This window comes from Pleurodeles waltl, chromosome 3_1, assembly GCF_031143425.1.
Source record: "Pleurodeles waltl isolate 20211129_DDA chromosome 3_1, aPleWal1.hap1.20221129, whole genome shotgun sequence".
Lineage (NCBI taxonomy): Eukaryota > Metazoa > Chordata > Amphibia > Caudata > Salamandridae > Pleurodeles > Pleurodeles waltl.
In genome coordinates this window covers 601,221,647-601,241,310 of record NC_090440.1, presented here as the reverse complement: position 1 = coordinate 601,241,310, position 19,664 = coordinate 601,221,647, and the positions used below count along the sequence as shown (strand labels likewise).

Sequence of the window (19,664 nt, the reverse complement as noted above, 5' to 3'; positions counted from 1 at the left end):
AAGATAGTGGCAAAAAGAGATCATTCTAATGCTCTATTTTGTGGTAGTGTGGTCGAGCAGTAGGCTTATCAAAGGAGTAGTGTTAAGCATTTGTTGTACACACACAGGCAATAAATGAGGAACACACACTCAGAGACAATTCCAGGCCAATAGGTTTTTGTATAGAAAAATATCATTTCTTAGTTTATTTTAAGAACCACAGGTTCAAGAATCACAAGCAATACTTTAAATGAAAGGTATTTCACTTAGGAACTTTTGGAACTTTGAATTAGCAAAATAGCATATACAGTTTTCACATAAATGACATATAGCTATTTTAAAACTAGACCGTGCAATTTTCAACAGTTCCTGGGGGAGGTAAGTGTTTGTTAGTTTTTGCAGGTAAGTAAACCACCTACAGGGTTCAAGTTTGGATCCAAGGTAGCCCACCGTTGGGGGTTCAGAGCAACCCCAAAGTTACCACACCAGCAGCTCAGGGCCGCTCAGGTGCAGAGGTCAAAGTGGTGCCCAAACCGCATAGGCTTCAATGGAGAAGGGGGTGCCCCGGTTCCAGTCTGCCAGCAGGTAAGTACCCGCGTCTTCGGAGGGCAGACCAGGGGGGTTTTGTAGGGCACCGGGGGGGACACAAGTCCACACAGAAAGTACACCCTCAGCGGCACGGGGGCGGCCGGGTGCAGTGTGCAAACAAGCATCGGGTTTCCAGTTGAAATCAATGGGAGACCAAGGGGTCTCTTCAGCGATGCAGGCAGGCAAGAGGGGGGTTCCTCGGGGTAGCCACCACCTGGGCAAGGGAGAGGGCCACCTGGGGGTCGCTCCTGCACTGGAGGTCGGATCCTTCAGGTCCTGGGGGCTGCGGATGCAGTGCCTTTACCAGGTGTTGGGTCTTTGAAGCAGGCAATCGCGGTCAGGGGGAGCCTCGGGATTCCCTCTGCAGGCGTCGTTGTGGGGGGCTCAGGGGGGTCAACTCTGGCTACTCACGGTCTTGCAGTTGCCGGGGAGTCCTCCCTGAAGTGATTGTTCTCCACAAGTCGAGCCGTGGGCATCGGGTGCAGAGTGCCAAGTCTCACGCTTTCGGCGGGAAACGCGTGTTGTTTCAAAGTTGCTTCTTTGTTGCAAAGTTGCAGTCTTTGGTGAACAGAGCTGCTGTCCTCAGGAGTTCTTGGTCCTTCTAGATGCAGGGCAGTCCTCTGAGGATTCAGAGGTCGCTGGTCCCTGTGGAAAGCGTTGCTAGAGCAGTGTCTTTAGAAGTGGGGAGACAGGCCGGTAGAGCTGGGGCCAAAGCAGTTGGTGTCTCCGTCTTCTCTGCAGCGTTTTTCAGCTCAGCAGTCCTCTTCTTCTTAGGTTGCAGGAATCTCCATTCCTTGGTTCTGGGGAGCCCTTAAATACTACATTTAAGGGTGTGTTTAGGACTGGGGGGTTAGTAGCCAATGGCTACTAGCCCTGAGGGTGGCTACACCCTCTTTGTGCCTCCTCCCTGAGGGGAGGGGGGCACATTCCTATCCCTATTGGGGGAATCCTCCATCTGCTAGATGGAAGATTTCTAAAAGTCAGAGTCACCTCAGCTCAGGATGCCTTAGGGGCTGTCCTGACTGGCCAGTGACTCCTCCTTGTTTTTCTCATTATCTCCTCCGGCCTTGTCGCCAAAAGTGGGGCCGTGGCCAGAGGGGGCGGGCAACTCCACTAGCTGGAGTGCCCTGGGGTGCTGTAACAAAGGGGGTGAGCCTTTGAGGCTCACCGCCAGGTGTTACAGTTCCTGCAGGGGGAGGTATGAAGCACCTCCACTCAGTACAGGCTTTGTTACTAGCCACAGAGTGACAAAGGCACTCTCCCCATGTGGCCAGCAACATGTCTGGTGTGTGGCAGGCTGCTAAAACCAGTCAGCCTACACAGGTAGTCGGTTAAGGTTTCCGGGGCACCTCTAAGGTGCCCTCTGGGGTGTATGTTACAATAAAATGTACACTGGCATCAGTGTGCATTTATTGTGCTGAGAAGTTTGATACCAAACTTCACAGTTTTCAGTGTAGCCATTATGGTGCTGTGGAGTTCGTGCATGACAGACTCCCAGACCATATACTCTTATGGCTACCCTGCACTTACAATGTCTAAGGTTTTGCTTAGACACTGTAGGGGCATAGTGCTCATGCACTTATGCCCTCACCTATGGCATAGTGCACCCTGCCTTAGGGCTGTAAGGCCTGCTAGAGGGGGGACTTATCTATACTCTATAGGCAGTGTGAGGTTGGCATGGCACCCTGAGGAGAGTGTCATGTCGACTTAGTTACTTTATCCCCACTAGCACACACAAGCTGGCAAGCAGTGTGTCTGTGCTGATTGAGGGGTCCCCAGGGTGGCATAAGACATGCTGCAGCCCTTAGAGACCTTCCTTGGCATCAAGGCCCTTGGTACCAGGGGTACCAGTTACAAGGGACTTACCTGGATGCCAGGGTGTGCCAATTGTGGAAACAAAAGTACAGGTTAGGGAAAGAACACTGGTGCTGGGGCCTGGTTAGCAGGCCTCAGCACACTTTCAAATAAAAACTTAGCATCAGCAAAGGCAAAAAGTCAGGGGGTAACCATGCCAAGGAGGCATTTCCTTACAGCCCTAGATACTGGGAATGGGTGCGGCTGCTCTAATGTAATCCGGTGGCTGCGGACAGGGTCAATGGGACCCTCTCGTCAGAGTTTCCTATTGCAAGAGGCAGCAGACAGGGCTGTCCCCCTTGCTATTTGCCCTCACCATAGAATCCCTAGCGTGTAAGATCTGTACCCACCTGAGCTATATGGGTTCACGCTAACAGAGGAGGGTAGGGAGGAAGAATGCATCTCCCTGTACGCAGGTGATATACTCCTCTGTACGCAGGTGATATACTCCTCTGTGTGGCGAAACCCCTAGACTCTCTGCCGAGACTCTTCCAGATTTTTGCAGAGTACAGAAGTTATTCTGGGTACCAGATTAACTGGGATAAATCAGTACTATACACCTTCCAGGGCAACTAAAATACTTGAGTGAGGGATATACCTTGGCATATTTATGACACATATGGCAGATCTCGGTCATGCCCGTAATTTAGGGAGGGTGACTGAAATGTGCTGAGCTGATATGGAGCAGTTGGGGGGTGGGTGGGGCGGAAGGTGTCTCCCACTTACGTTGACGGGTAGGCTGGCCATGTTTCAAATGATCCCTCTACCAAAGTTATTATATGTTTTACAAAACATGTTTTACCGGATTCCCCTGGGGGGTTTCCCTGCTCTGGAGAGGGATGTACAGTCCTTTTTATGGTAGAAGAGACACCCGCGCTTTGCGCTCAAAACCCTACAACGTAATCAATATAACGGGGGCCTGTCTCTGCCAGATGTGGAAGCATATTATTGGGCGGCGCACCTGATCAACATTAACGACTGAATATTGGCCCCCGGTGATCACCCTACATTCAGGTTGGAGATACTACAGTGGGAGAGGAGATCGTGTCCTCATAACTTATAGGGCGGTGAGGGAGTGAGGCGGCTACTGCCCGCTACACAGGTGGCTCTGGGAGCCTCAGCTAGGGCTACCAAGGTGCTGGGTTGGACACGCAGACCCACTAGGATGACCCCCCCCCCCCCGTGGGAAGGTGGCTGGCTGTTGGAAATTGGCAAATTGATCGGATTCGAGGTGTGGGATCTTATTGGAATCTCCAATCTAGGAGATGTGTTGGAAGGGGAGATCTTTTGGCCTTTGAATCATTGAGGGCCATGTATGGGCACAACGAGATGCATTTCTTCTATTATGCTCGACTGAGGCATGCGTGGAGGGCGGAGGGTCTCCCAGGGAGGGAATTACCGGAATATGCCCCGCTGGAAGGTAGATTGCTGACAGAGCAGTTAACTGTTAAAGCCATCTCTATGGTGTACAAGACCGTTAACAATATGCCAACTACCCTTGGTAGACTACGCAGACGGGTGAGAGGCCAACTTAGGGGACATGGAGGATATAGACTGGGAAGCTGCATTGATGTTTCCCCGTGAAGTTTCAATCAGGTCCAGGCTGCGATTATTCCAGTTTAAGATCCTTCATAGGGTATATTATGATAGGCAGCGTCTATATACTATGAAACGGGCGCAACACCCGAACTGTAAATAATGTCAGGGGCAGATTGGCACCTTTTTCCATACTATATGGGGCTGCCCTGTATTGCAAGAATACTGGGGGAAGATTGTGGCAGAACTACAGGGGTTGGTCTCGGTGCTGATTCCCTTGACCCCAAATTTATCCTCCTTGGTATCCCCAATGATGTAGATGTGCCCAGGGCTACACTCATATTCTGCAATCTCGGGTTGGTGGTGGCTAAGCGGGATGTTGCCCGTTTGCGGGGAGTAGTGCCTTGACACATGGTAGAGACGTGGAGGAGAGGGATGGATGGCTTCATGATGGCAGAAAAGGTAACATACACAAACAGAGGCTGACCGAGAAAGTTCGGAAGGGTATGGAGCGCTTGGATGACTTACCACTCACTATCTCTGTAGGGAGATAAACTCTGTGATTCTACTGGAGTTAGGTGAGGACTATACACTGTGGATTTGGGGGTGGGACTGGGACTCATATGCTGGAGAAATGAGGCCACATCAAGAACTGTTTAAGGATATCTCTGAATGTCTGTGGGGACTTCTAGGGGGGAAGGGAGGGATTTACAGCTTTTTTTTTTCTCTACTAATGGTGCCAAAGTACAGTGCTGTTCTGTATGAATTGTTTTTTTAATCTGGTATGCACCGGTTAAAAAAATTAAAATAAAAAGAGTTTAAAAAAAATAATAATAATATATATGGAAAATGTCACTTACCCAGTGTACATCTTTTCGTGGCATGTTCCGCTGTAGATTCACATGGTGTGCACTGTTCCTGCCATCTAGTATTGGGCTCGAAGTGTTACAAGTTGTTTTTCTTCGAATAAGTCTTTTCGAGTCACGGGACCGAGTGACTCCACCCTTTCGGCTCCATTGCGCATGGGCATCGACTCCATCTTAGATTGTTTTCCCGCATAGGGTGAGGTAGGAGTGGTAGAATGAGAATAGTAAAGATGTCCATGCCATGGAATATATATGTATGTACATAGTTTGTGCTAAAGGAATATTTATTTACATATATACAATTTCTAATTGCAACTTAAACGGCTATAGGCTCCCGGGGAGGTGGGAGGGCGCATGTGAATCTGCAGCGGAACATGCCACGAACAGATGTACACTGGGTAAGTGACATTTTCCGTTCGATGGCATGTGTAGCTGCAGATACACATGCTTTGCATAGACTACAAAGCAGTAATCCTCCCAAAAGTAGTGGTCAGCCTGTAGGAGTTGAAGTTGTTTGAAATAATGTTCTTAGTACAGCCTGTCCTACTGTGGCTTGTTGTGTTGCTAACACATCTACACAGTAGTGTTTGGTAAACGTATGAGGTGTGGACCAAGTGGCTGCCTTACAAATCTCTGTCATTGGTATGTGACCTAGAAAGGCCATTGTTGCTCCTTTCTTTCTAGTGGAGTGTGCCTTTGGTGTAATGAGTAGCTCTCTTTTAGCTTTTAGGTAACAAGTTTGTATGCATTTGACTATCCCTCTGGCTATGCCCCGTTTGGATATAGGGTTACCAGCATGGGGTTTTTGGAAAGCGACGAACAATTGTTTAGTTTTACGAAATGGTTTTGTTCTGTCTATATAGTACATTAGTGCTCTTTCTGCTACTGAGTCTAGCTGTGGGAAGAAGACTGGGAGCTTCACAGTTTGGTTTAAATGAAACGGTGAGATGACTTTTGGCAGAAATTTTGGATTTGTGCGGAGAACTGTTTTATGTTTGTGTACTTGTATGAAAGGTTCTTTAATAGTGAAAACTTGTATTTCACTAACTTCTTCGTAGTGAAGTGATAGCTACTAGAAATGCCACCTTCCAAGTTAAGAATTGGATTTGGCAAGAATGCATGGGTTCAAAAGGTGGACCCATGAATCGTGTTAAGTACAATATTAAGATTCCACTAGGGTACTGGTGGGATTCTTGGAGGTATGATCCTTTTTAGTCCTTCCATAAAGGCTTTAATTTCTGGTATTCTAAATAGTGATTTTGTGTGTTTAATCTGCAAGTAAGCAGAGATTGCAGTGAGATGTATTTTGATGGAAGAAAAAGCTAAATTTGCTTTTTGTAGGTGTAGTAAATAACCTACAATGTCTTGTATGGAGGCATCTAACGGTGTGATGTGTTTTGCTTGGCAGTATAAGACAAACCTTTTCCATTTATTAGCATAGCAATGCCTGGTGGTCGGTTTTCTTGCCTGTTTAATGACTTCCATACACTCATTTGGGAAATTTAGAAAGCCAAACTCTAAGACTTCAGGAGCCAAATTGCTAGGTTGAGCATTGCTGGATTGGGATGCCTGATCTGTTGTTTGTGTTGTGTTAACAGATCTGGTCTGTTTGGAAGTTTGATGTGAGGTACTACAGAGAGGTCCAAAAGTGTGGTGTACCATGGTTTGCGGTATGAGTATTAGTTTGAGTTTGTTTTGACTCAGTTTGTTGACTAGAAAAGGAATGAGTGGGAGAGGGGGAAAAGCGTAAGTAAATATCCCTGACCAATTGATCCATAGAGCATTGCCCTTGGACTGAGGGTGTGGGTACATGGACACAAAGTTTTGGCATTTTGCGTTTTGTTTTGTGGCGAACAGATCTGTCTGGTCTCCCCCACTGGCGAAAGTATTTTAGTAGTATCTGGGGATGTATTTCCCACTCGTGAGTTTGCTGGTGATCTCGACTAAGATTGTCCGCTAATTGATTGTGAATGCCTGGAATATATTGCGCTATTAGGCGAATGTTGTTGTGAATTGCCCAATGCCAAATTGTTTGTGCTAGGAGGCATAGTTGTGATGAGTGTGTTCCCCCTTGTTTGTTTAGGTAGTACATTGTTGTCATATTGTCTGTTTTGGCAAGAATGTGCTTGTGAGCTAGAAGAGGTTGAAATGCTTTTAGTGCTAGGAAGACTGCTAGTAGCTCTAAGTGATTTATATGTAGTTGTTTCTGTTGACTGTCCCATTGTCCTTGTATATTGTGATTGTTGAGATGTGCTCCTCACCCCATCATTGATGCATCTGTTGTGAGAATGGCGTGTGGCACAGGGTCTTGAAAAGGCCGCCCTTTGTTTAAATTTACTTTGACCCTTGCTAAAATTCTGTATCTCAAAAAATGTATTTCTACAAATCCAGTTATATTCTAAGATCTTCTTCCTCAGAGTATCAAAGTTTTTTCTCATATTACTGTGCACGTCCGACTTTCTGTAGAAAGGGCCAACATTGTGGAATAGAATGACGCTGAATTTAACAACGGATTCTTCCTCACTCAACAGTAGGAAATTGTTGAAGACCTGGCTGTGTGTTAAGCTCTCACTTTTTATTGCATCACTTCTACTGCCTCATAAATATTCATAACAAAATACCCTTCCGTGAAGGTCTACTCTAAAAAGAAAAACAATAACACATGCATACAGTAGATTTTATATTTTGCTGCTTCTACGTTGGTTCTCTGCTCTTGTCTCTTCATTGGTTCTTCTGTGTTGGGGTAATAAGCATGGATATCCTCCACAGTATTAATGTTTGTATATCTTGGTTGCAGCGCAAGCTTGCTGTGAAACAACGGCGCACTGAACAGGGAGTAGGGAATGAGTCGAGCTCATATGAAAGAGTACATTTTGTACTGGAGTTTAATCAAGACAGGCGCCTCTTATGGTTGAGGTCAAGCGCAGGGCTATTTTCTGCTAGGGCTATTAATGAATAGGATGTTCATTCAGAAGATGGGTTTTGTCTTCCTTCAGAAAATGCAGGAATGACGGAGCAGAACCATGTGGTGGTTTGGAATTTCAAATTATAACCGAAAGATTTAACGAGATCGTTTTCTAGATTTGTTTGTTTATTTTTTGTACTTCTTGCGTTAGAGCCGTGGTTGGGATTTGCGGGCAGAGAATACTTAGATTCTTTGTCATTCACATGAGCGTTTGGAATATTCCTACACAAGCGGAACCGTAACTCATTGTATCCTTTCAAAACTTAAACATTTGGAATTTCTGAAATGAAAAACATTTAAGCATCGGAGGTAAAGTGTGGAGAACCATGCAAACCAAAATCAGAAGAAACATTAAGCAAAGCCTGGTGTGTCACTGGCAATGTTCAGTGCAATTTGTATTGAGTAGATCTATTTAAATCATCGAGGTAAACGTGTTTGTTTTGATAGCAAGGTTTGCCTGATAATTTTTAGAAGCGAATGTGTGCAGATACAGATCATTTTCTATCAAATGCGCTGGTGACGTCGAATCTAAGTAACAGAAGAATATCTTGTGGATTTAGTGTTACAAAAACGGTTTGGAAAACCATAGTTCAAGAATTTTACCAGTAAAAAGTAAGACCACTGCTCATATTACTTGGCAGACGATGAAAACACTGAGGTTGGTTAGCTGCCAAAATGCAATATGTTCTCAGAGCCGGTGAAATTTTTTCAAATCAAGGATCTAATTTTAATTAGCTTTCTTGGGTTATGAAGTAAAAAATGTGTCCATTATGGCAGGATCTTGCTGTTAGCAAATACATTTCTTAACGTTAGCAAACTCTCTAGGAATGTGTTCACAACGTCGTCCTCTAGATATAATACTGTGCATGCTTCCAAGGTAGCAAAATGTTAACTCTGTAAGCATCAGGATCTTAAAGTCAGGACTTAACTATAGGAATATCTTTCGTGCTGGGCACCATCCTGAGCCAGCTTCCCAGCCCCTCGCCCTCTCCCTTGACAACACGTGCCAACCTTGAATAGCACATCAATTAATTGGAAGTTTTGGGCATGTCCCTCAATAGCCTACGTTGGTAGTCCTTGTTGCCCCACTGGCTGGTGTAAGGAAATGTGGATTACAACCTTGAACGCAACAGCTATTGGTTGGCCCTTTGCACATGTAAACTAGAATATTTGTTGTTTTTCTTTAGTCCAAATTAGGGCCTCCATATGCCTTTACAGTGAGACTCCAAACTTTTGCTCTAAAAGAGTTGCAACTGAAAAAAAGATTGCAAAATAAATTGTTTCATATGTAGATCTGCTTACCAATGAATTCTAGTCAAAATCTCCAAGGTATATAGACTTCGTTGTAAGCCCATTAATGAAAATCCATATTTTAAGGAAGCTAGGCAAAGAAAGTTTTACTACAACTTCTGCTGTTAAGTTATGCACGGAGAAGGGTAAGCTTCATAGACCCTAGCAAGCTCATCTTAATGTGGCGTTGGCTCGTCAGATGATTATATGGGAGAGTATAGCCTGTGAATTGAATGTACAAAGTAATTATACCATGTTATCCAAGGAAGATAGGTGTACCCGTGCCTTATCAGTAGCTAAGAGGGGGTGACCTCTCCTATACTGCGATTTGAGGATGGTGACGGATTACAGTGATATCTTGAGATGTTTTTCCTACCATGCTGTTGTAGGATATGCTCCTGTTAGAAATCATTGAAGAGAAGCAGGGACTTCTTTGCCCGACAAAAATGAGCCAGGATCTCCCCATCCCATACAAATAAGTTACACTGACATTAAAAGGATGTGTGGAGAGAGAGGCCACCTAACTGCTTCTCTTTTGCAAAACTATAGAGGATCTCATGGGTTGGTAATCGGTGTTACTACCTGTGGTAGTTATTGATCAGCTAGCAACCAGTCAGAATTCAACCTTATGATTCGACTTGCTGAGCAGATTTGCAACGTGTTTTACCTATAAGAATGCTAGATTTTTCTGATAAGATTTCCTGGAATTTTACCATGCCAAAGCAATAGGCGTCCCCCAACCCAGTGCCTTAGTGACGCAAGTACATGGTGTGTGGAACTAACATCTTCTGTTTACACCAGGAGCAAATCGTGTCACATTGGAAGACTCCAACATTCTACAGCCCATGGGATTGACTGTACTCGGAGACCATCTCTACTGGATCGACCGCCAGCAGCAGATGATCGAGAGAGTTGAGAAGACAAATGGCTACAGAAGGACCAGAATTCAGGGGCGCATTGCCCACCTCACAAGCATTCATGCAGTTGAGGAAATCGATATGGAAGAGTTTTGTAAGTTGACACTGTTTGAATCATATTGATGGTTTTCTGTTATGAAACTGAGGATATTATAAATGTCAGATATTCAAGATGCAGCATTTGGGATTGTGCAAGCTTCGCAAAGCAGCATCTGCTGTAACAGACTGGCCATTCTCATTTGCCTGGTATGACAGGTCTAGCAGACCCACTGATGGCAGCCATCAAGCAAAAATGTTGCACGAGAAAAGTAGTGCTGAATCTTGTCTGGTTTCTAAATTTAGCTCACGGTTCAGCTCAGTAGGAGGAGAAGGTCACTTTTGTTTGTGGCCCTAGAACAACTTGACTGTATATAATAGTATCTGAATTAGAAGAAGCGAGCTTGAGGATGGCTGAGCGCTGAACATCCTGGACACACAAATTAAGGTTGTTTTCAGGAGTTCTTTTTTTAACAGATGGAGCCCCTAAAAGGTGTAGAAATTGCCTTAAACAAAGAACACAAGACTTGGAGTATTTGCATTAACACTGAAAGACGTCAGCTAGTCCTGAAGAGTGACAGTGTCTCTTGGCTGTTAGTATGAAAATATGGCAGCTAGTCTTCAACCTGTCAGGTGACCCTCCAGTTGCTCTTGCCTGTGCTCAGTTGTTTGTTTGCTATTCGTCTGTCCACTGCCTTGAAGCGTGTGACCCTGGATGTCAAAATTCCCTTACCAGGGCCGGTGGCTGGTGTTGAATGATAGGAGAGCTTGGGATATACTATTCTAGGAGTAATTTACAGAAGCCTGCCGGTCTTATGTGCCAGATGACTTACCCATACGTTGTCCTAAGAAATGTTAGAACACAAAAGACTGTCCATGGCACTTTCGTGTTCCCACTATAAACTCAGCTTACACCTTGAGACAGTTAAGCAGCCTCTGTATTCGTGCCTGTGCAGATGGTGGAATCTAAGGTTTAAAAAGCACTGGGGTGTTTGCTCACTTGTTATGAAAGTCTGAGGGAGACTTGTCCGTAGGAAGGCTACATCGTTCCACCCCATAATGCACCATGTTTGCAAATTGGGATGGAATGTGCATGTATGTCTTTTTGAGTGACCTTTAAATCAAACTAAGGACCTTTTATTATAATCTACTGTTTCTTATATTAGTGAAATGTGCACCTACCTTAAAACTAAAAGTTAAGAGGTTCCTCAGGTGAAAGCCAGTGCTACAGTGTTCTAATCTGGTTTATGGTGTTAGTCACAAACGCATTTTGATGTTCATGCAAAGCCAGATCTGTTGAGCGTTGAAAATTAAGGTTTTTCATTTTTTTTTTTAGGTGACTGAAGTCTTAAGGCTCCACAACCGCTGATGCCTAAACAATATTCTATTATTTTATTGTTGAGTGGTGACTGAAGCCTTAAGGCTCCACAACCGCTGATGCCTCAACAATATTCTATTGTTATATTGTGAGTTTATTTTTGTCAGCAGCGCTCTGATTTGGAGCAAGTCAGTCCCAGCTGAAGCTATCCAGAGATGCCTTGTGGTGTTCAATATGGTTTGATCGTAACAGTTTGCTCTCATTGTGACACTCGCCCACACCTTCCGTCATAGTGCTAGCCACAGTGTCCCTGTCCATTTAAATAGCATCCTGCGCCCAGTGCAGTCTTCCGTGCTCAGCTGCTAGTTAGTTAACTGACCAAAACTGCATATTTTGTCTGTTGTCAAGGAGTTGACCTCTATTTTTCTTTAAGAAAAGAAATACTTTAAAGGCCCGTATATTTGTTTTATCTTGTTTAAAAGGAATGAAAGGAAATTAAAAGAAAATAAACACTTACTTCAGAGGTAAATTGGAAATATTTTAGAGATTAAAATTATGAACAGTAAGAGAGGGATTTATTTATTTAAGTTCCAAAAAATGTTCTATCTTTGTTCCTTGGAACACACATGTAAGCAGAAACGACCCTTCCGGGCTGAAAGATGAGCTTATTTTTGTGCCCTTGGAAAGTCGACTTTTTGCTTGCCTTCATTGTGTTGTAATATAAACAGGATTTAGTTAGCACAACCAGTCCAGTGCGAGGATAATTTAATTTGAGGTTTGTGAATTCTGAGCAGGGGTCGAAACGAGCTGGTGAGGTCAGTGTGTCTGTGTGAGGCTTTCAGAATTCCTACCTCACCTAAAGTATTGTCATTCATCTCTGTACCCCTCGCCCGTCCGCCACCAGGCAGGCCATGTTCTCTCACACCCGCTCATCTACATGTCGTCTCTCTTCACCTTTCTGATCTGTTGTGTAAGATGTAACTCATTTATGTCTTTTTTGAGTTACTATATATATATTTTTTTTTTTTCGAGTCGGAGCTCAAGACCTACAGAAGTTCCTGACACGCTGTACCTTCCTAGGGGGTCGAAAGTGGGGTTGATTGAACGGTGGTCCCCGCAGTGAGATTAGCCGCTCCATTTCACTCCTTGGCTAGTTTTAGGAGTCAGTGAGGCACCGGAATATACATACTCAGTAAAGATCTTTCCCCTCCCCTGGCGTATTCCCTCCGCGTGCACCCCGGCTGTTGGACCGCCCTGCATGCCCTCCTCTACCCACACACAGCCTTCAAAATTCCAACGTTTTTCGTTCTGCTAACCACACATTTGATTGACAATTTAACATTTATCGCAGCAACCACGATGACGTGATCCTAATTAATAGCGCAGTTATTTCTCTTGTCCTTTTTCCACATGCATCAAACCAGATGCTTTAGCAGCTACACGGGCGAACAGTTTTTGATGGGCATCTCCTGTGTGCAACTTGGCAGACAAACGCTCATAAATAACATGAGAGTGGGCGGAGGGTGCGTAAGTGGATTGATAAATTGATGGATGGGTGTGTGAGTGACTGAAAGGGTGGATGGGTAGGTGGATGCAAGAATGAATGTGAAAGAATGTATGAGTGAGAGGATGGATAAGTGAAAGAATAGCTCAATGAAGGAAAGGGAGGGTGAATAAAAGGATGGATGAGTGAAAGGTTGAATGGATAATGAGAGAAAGTATGGATGCAAGAGTGAGTAACAAGTATGGATGGCGGGCTGGATGGATGTATGGGTGGAGCAACAGTGGGTGGATGGATTTATGAAATAAAAGGGTGGCTAGATGGATGAATGGAAGAATGGCTGGAAGGATGAGTAAAAGGATGGATGCTGGGGCGTCCTCGTCATGAACCCCAACGTAAGCAACTACCATATGGATGAAGTTCTTGATGAGCCTCTTCTTTCTGCAACTTGGCAGACAAAGGTGAATGAGTGACTGGATGGATGGATGTGAGTGAAAAGATGGATGGGTAGATGGATAGATGAATGAAAGGATGGATGAGTTAAACGGAGGGTGAATGGATGGACAGATGAGAGAAAGTGTGGATGGATGAGTGAATAAAAGGACGGATGAGTGAAAAGATGGATTGATGGGTGGAAGGGTGGATGGATGTGCTGAGTGAGGATGGATGGAATGAAAAGATGCATGAACTGAAAAGGTTAATGGATGAATGACAAAGGATGGATGAGTGAAAAGGTGGATGGAGAGATAGGGAGGGTGAATGGACAGATCAGTTAAATGGATAGGTTTGGATATGGATGGGTGGACCGACGAAATGGTGAACGACAATGATGGATGAAAGAATGAATGGATGGCAGTTTATATAGGTGAAATGGTAGAGGTCAGCAGGTGGATGAAAGGATGAATGTATACATGCTTGAATTAAAGAAATACAAGAGCTTGTTTGGGGATGGCCGTGGCAACTTGGTTCATTTGCTTGGTGCCATAAAGGCTCTGGTTCGAAGTGGGGAATATATTCCTTTTGTGGCTAATCCCTTGCATCAAACACTCCCTCTTTATAGTACAAAGTTAAAGGTTAGTTTCAGTACCGCTTTTTTTTATTCTGTTCCACAGCGGCTCACCCGTGTTCACGCGACAACGGTGGGTGTTCACACATCTGCATTGCCAAAGGAGACGGTACACCCCGGTGTTCGTGCCCGGTGCACCTAGTGCTCCTGCAGAACCTCCTGACCTGCGGAGGTAAGTGCTATGGATGAGACTGTCATTCATGTTCTGCGCTACGTGTAGATTGTGCCACGTTCTGTGTACGTTCCCCAACCATTACTGTAATTTAGTCAACCTCATTTTAACATCTCATTTGAGCTAATGACCCGCATAGACATCTACTTAACCTGCATAGAAGTCTACTTAACACAACCTTGTTGGACAATTCTAAAATATGATTTTAAATCTAAGTCATTTGGACAGTATGCCTCAAATCTTAAGAAAAACGTTCCCAGGTCTATCGGCTGAGGTCAGTCTATCCACCACTGGTCCAAAGGCCAGTGATACTCGGTACTCTAGCTCTGCGAATACCATGTTGATTTTATTGCTTATCTTGTTTCATTGATCATATTTTGGTCTCTTCTGCTTTGAGGATTGTATGAAAATGCCTTGGCAGCCTACTCATAACTCCAGCTTTTCGCCTTAAATCGGGCAAACGTATCCTTTCATGTAGATGACGACCTTGATTCACTCAGGAAGCTTCAGGTCTTGAGCATTCTTGTATGTTTGCAAAGTTCAGATACTTTTGTTTCTCGTTTTTCGCTTTTGCAGAAGTCGCTGAGGAACAGCTTGAGGTAGGGCGAGGACTGGCCAGATTCCAGCTCGAACAAGACTCTGCAATTCTTTTAAAATCCGTCAGCAGGAGAATAAATACTCATTTTTAAAACATCTGCTTTATTCTTCTATTACAATTCCTGTGGCAAGTTATAAATAACCTGTTTGCAGAATGTTTTACCTCGAGGGGTTTAGTGTTTGCAAAATCTGATCAGGCTGCTGACTGTAATTGTTGTGCGTCGTTTATGAAGTATAAGGCCCTTGTTACAGTGCATGAAACAACCGGCACAGGTTGTCAGTTTTCGAAATGGAAAAAACAATGCAGGCTGCTTCTTCTGAGTTTTTTTGTTCAGTACACCCTGCAGACTGAATATCCATTAAATATTTGAGTGGTTTATGGGAGGGAACTTGAGGGTCGTCAGCGGTGCCAGTAGGAGCACACTAAAAAGAGAACCCTGTATTCACACAGCTAACTCCTACACTCGGTGGACAAGAAGAAACCGTATACAAGTGCTGAGCTTATGTTTCGAGAAGGCTAATATGAGCCATTAACAGTCCTGATTTAGTTGTGGTTGAGACCTGCCTTCTGGAAGATGATTCTGACCGCAAGGGAAACGAGAGAATGAAGTGGTAATCTGCTTGGTGACTGGCTCCTGCTGTGAATCAACTGTACTGCAAGTGCATTCTTGAGTTGTCATTGAAAAAAGGCCTACGCTCTCCGGGCATTTAACACATGCAGTACATGAGGGATGGAGGACGGGTTATCGATGAGTGTTAATGGCATCTGGTGTAGTGCTATAATGTGGAGCGATGCTTGGAACTATTCGGCTTCCATTAAGCGTATTCCTTTCTTCCAGTAGCTGCAGACTGTATTATTTACTTGAGCTATTCTGAGCAACTGACGTGTTGCTTGGTTGGGGTTCTGGGGTAGAAATGCAGTATAAGACCAATGAGCAGGGGCAGCTATATGTGAGTGAACCTGCAAATGGAGAAGAATAGATGTGAGAGCGGAAGCCCTTACTGACTCAGCAGCATGTGGATGTGAAGGACTCCAGCCTGACAGTCAACCCTGGGAAAGGACAGATGGATTCCATGTGCCTTCTGCCAGGCAGCCAGGATTATAATTTAGACCTACAGGATGACACAGCCCTGTTTTAGTAAGGCTTCTCCCGTGGATGACACCACCATTTACCACACCGTTATCCAAAGGGCAGCAGGCCACCACAAAAAAGTCATGTTGAGGACAAAGATGTCTTTCGTGTGGGGACACTCTACAAGACAGAGGTCTGTTCAGTACCCGATGATGCTTAAAAATATGACCAAGTGCATTACTGAACATTCCAAGGACCCAATCAAGGTATTGAGTCGTCATGCATGGGCCAAAATAATTGATAGTTTGTCCAAGATAACCCCATATGCATCTGGGACATGTTCCCCCCCCCCCCCCCCAAACTCCTTGGTTGTGCACACAGCTAGGAAGAGAACTTGTGTCTTGTGAACTTAAGCAATTCTCCAGATAAGAAGAGCAAGATTGACATGGCAGGGAAGTGAGAGGCCGATGGGCGTGGGTGGTTAGGGACAGAGCCACCCAGTAGAGAATTGCCAACTCAGGCAGTCTACTTTTGCCACTATAACAGATACCATCGGTGGAGACAGAGCAGTTGGTCATCCACCTGCCTGAGGCCTGTTTGGCCCTCAAGTGGACAGAATGGTTGAGAAGATCAAGAATTGTACATACACTGCTAAGGTCGTTAATGCGCTGCAGTCACACACACACCTGAGTCCATCTTTCGCAAGAAACAGGCAGTAGGGGGCATCAGGGTTGCAACACTTCACCAAAGAAGATACCTGCAACAATAGTTGTAGGAAAGTATCCTCTTTTTGGCATGCTTACCCTCACTTTTTACCTGCTGTCAATGTGTTTTGACTGGGTTTGCTGGGATCCTGCTAACCAGGACCCCAGTGACTGTGCTCTCTCCCTCTAAATTTGGTTTTTCCTGACTTGGTACGCCACACAATTGGCATACTGGTGCCCCCATGCAAGTCCCTAGTGTATGGTACCTAGTTACCCAGGACATTGGGGCACCAGGGGTTCCCCATGGGATGAAGCATGTATTATGCCACCCTTGGGAGCCCATGCAAAATGTGTCTGCAGGCCTGCCATGGCAGCCTGCATAAAGAGGTGCATGCACCCTTTCACTACAGGTCACTGCACTAGGTCACTGTAAGTCTGTAAGTCACCCCAATGGCAGGCCCTCCTAGTCCAGAGGGCATGGTGCTAGTACCTGTGTGAGAGTGCACACCTGCATGAGTAGAGGTGCCCCTACCAACTCCAGCTCCATTTTCCTGGACTTCGTAAGTGTGGGGAAGCAATTTCACCCATGTAGTGGACCTGTGTCCAGTTACATAATGGTAACTCCGAACCTGGGCATGTTTGTTATCAAACATGTCAGACTCCTACCCCAATACCGTTGCTAGTATTGGCTGTATGATTCCATGCACTCTGGGGGCTCCTCAGAGGACCCCCAGCTTTGCTCCTACCAGTTTGCATGGTTTTCCCAGGCTGCCCGCGCTGCTGCCATCCTACAGACAGGTTTCTGCCCTCCTGCTGCTTGACCAGCTCAAGCCCAGGAAGGCAGAACAAAGTATTAACTTGGGAGTTGGAGGCAACACCCTCTCCCTTTGGAAATAAGTGTTGCATGGCTTGGGAGGGGTAGCCTCCTCAAGCCACCGGTATGCTTTGAAGGGCACATTTGGTGCCCTCCTTGCATAAAGCTGTTTGCACCAGTCCAGGGGCTCCCTGTCCATGCTCTAGCGCAAAACTGTCCCCTGTCCATCACCACCCCACGGATGGTCCTCCAGGTGGCCACTTGATTCTGCCATCTTAAATCCAAGGTGGGCAGAGGGCCTTTGGAGCATATGAGTGGCCAGGTCAGGCAGATGACATCACAGCATACTCTCCTGATAGGTGGCCACCCTGCTAGGTGACCAATCCCCCTCCCTGGGCCATTTATGGTCTCCCTCTTGGCTGGGGTCCTCAGATTCGACTTGCAAGATTACAGTAGGACTCCTCTGCATCATTTACTTCAGCGTCTGGCCACCAGAACTGCAACTGGACTCTCCAGGAACCTACAGTCTGCAGCTCCATCAACGACTCCGCCCTGCAGCATTGTTTCTCCAGGTCTTTCAAGCAAAAGCAACATTTCCCTGGCTGTGCATCCTCTGAGGGCGGCAAGTCTTCAGTCTGCACCAAGAAGCAAGAAGGAATCTCCTTTGGAGTGGAGTCACTCCTCTGCATCCGCAGGCACCATCTGCATCGACGACCAGCCACCTGGATCCTCTCTCCTGCAACTCTGCATGGATCTTGCAAAAGAGGTGGTGGTCTGGAGTGATCCCCTCTACCAGCTATCCAGCTTGGGAGGTGGTGAGTCTTTGCCTTTCCTTGCAGGACAGTACCCCTGTGCACCGTGACTCTTGCAGCTACAAAGGCTTGTTGGCTCTTCTTCCAAGGGATCTTCAGGCTCCATGTAGCCCCGGCCTCCAGCACTCTTCTCTAAAATGCACAGTCTCCTGCCTGTTGCCCCAGTGATGTGGGACTCCTTCCCATGTGTACTGAGTGGGCCTCAATTTAACTCCTGTGCCTGTGAGTTGTCTGTGGGGGCTGCATCCTCGACTTCTGGCTCTCCTCACTGCTGAGGGTCATCTGGGACTCTCCTTAGTGGGTTGAGTCACCCTGGACCTTCCTGGTCCCCGGCAGCTCTGCAACTCTTCATCTGCGACTTTTGCCTTTGCCAAGGCTTGTTGGTGGTTTTTCCACACCACTGACTGACTGCAACTCTTCTTCTGTTGTGGGACATCGGCTGCATCACTTCTGGGCATCCTCTCAGCTCCAGTGCTGCACAGCTGGCTCTGCCTTTTACCGTCGACCTGGTCCTGCAACTCCAGAAGGGTGGGTAGTGGCTCCTTCCCCAACCTGACACTCCAAATCGAACTGGACTTGGTCCCCTTTATTTTCAGGTCCTCTTCTATCAGGATCCACCTTTGGTTTGTTCCAGTCTTGCTTGGGTCTTGCACGGTCCTTCCACAAAGTACGTGTGGGTTGGGGAAAAAACGGGTACTTACCTCATCTCTCCTCGTTGCTGGGTGGGGGGGGGGGGGGGGCACCCTGGTACTTAACTTTTGGGGTTCCTAGTTCCTCCAGCGCCCCTCTACAGATTCCACTTACTTGGGTGGGGACTGCCTTTCACATTTGACTTACTTAGTATATGGTTTGGCCTCCCACTAGAGAATCTATTACTTTCTGTTCTTTCACTGCTTTTTATTGCTTTCTATGCCAATTCCTGACTTCTAATGTGTATATAATAGTGTGTTTACTCACCTGGTGGAGTATTACCTATACAGTATTGCATTACTTGTGTTGCCATAATAAAGTACCTTTATTTTTGTAACACTGTGGGGTTCTTTCTTGTGTGTAAGTGTTGTGTGACTACAGTGGTATTGCATAAGCTTTGCATGTCTCCTAAAGTAGTTTTGGCTGATCATCCACGGCTACCACTAGTGAGCCCTGGCTCCCTAGACACTGTCAACACCTCACTAATAGGGGATACCTGGACCTGTTATAAGGTGATACCATAAGTGCCCACCACACACCAGGCCAGCTTCCTACACTAATAAAAAACTTCTAACCACAGATTCACCTCACTGGATTTGGTGCTGACTTCCATCCTGTAGCCACCATCAGCACCCGTCCCTTAGAAATAAATACCTGATCCACAGCCTATAGAGGTTTCCAACTCTGAGCCACACTCGCTGAGGCTGTGCCCTGATTCCATTGTGGTACCAACTGTTAGCAATCCTTCTGAATCCAGCATGATAAACTCACCACACAGTTAAACACATGCCCTACATTTCGGCTCAGATCAAACTTTGAGTTTGATGGCCATGGGGACAATTTACTCTACAGAATGATGAAGAGAACTGGTATAAAGACCTACAGG

The 19,664-nt window shown here is 45.7% G+C and overlaps 1 protein-coding gene across 1 annotated transcript in view; it reads left to right on the top strand.

The window, feature by feature from the left end:
- The window catches only part of LRP5 (LDL receptor related protein 5), a 397,037-nt gene that overhangs the window by 335,913 nt on the left and 41,460 nt on the right, over window positions 1-19,664 (top strand). The window contains exons 16-17 of the mRNA XM_069223040.1: window positions 9,880-10,089; window positions 13,963-14,088. Of these exons, the coding sequence (XP_069079141.1) occupies window positions 9,880-10,089; window positions 13,963-14,088 (336 nt within the window). The remainder of the gene's footprint in view (window positions 1-9,879; window positions 10,090-13,962; window positions 14,089-19,664) is intronic.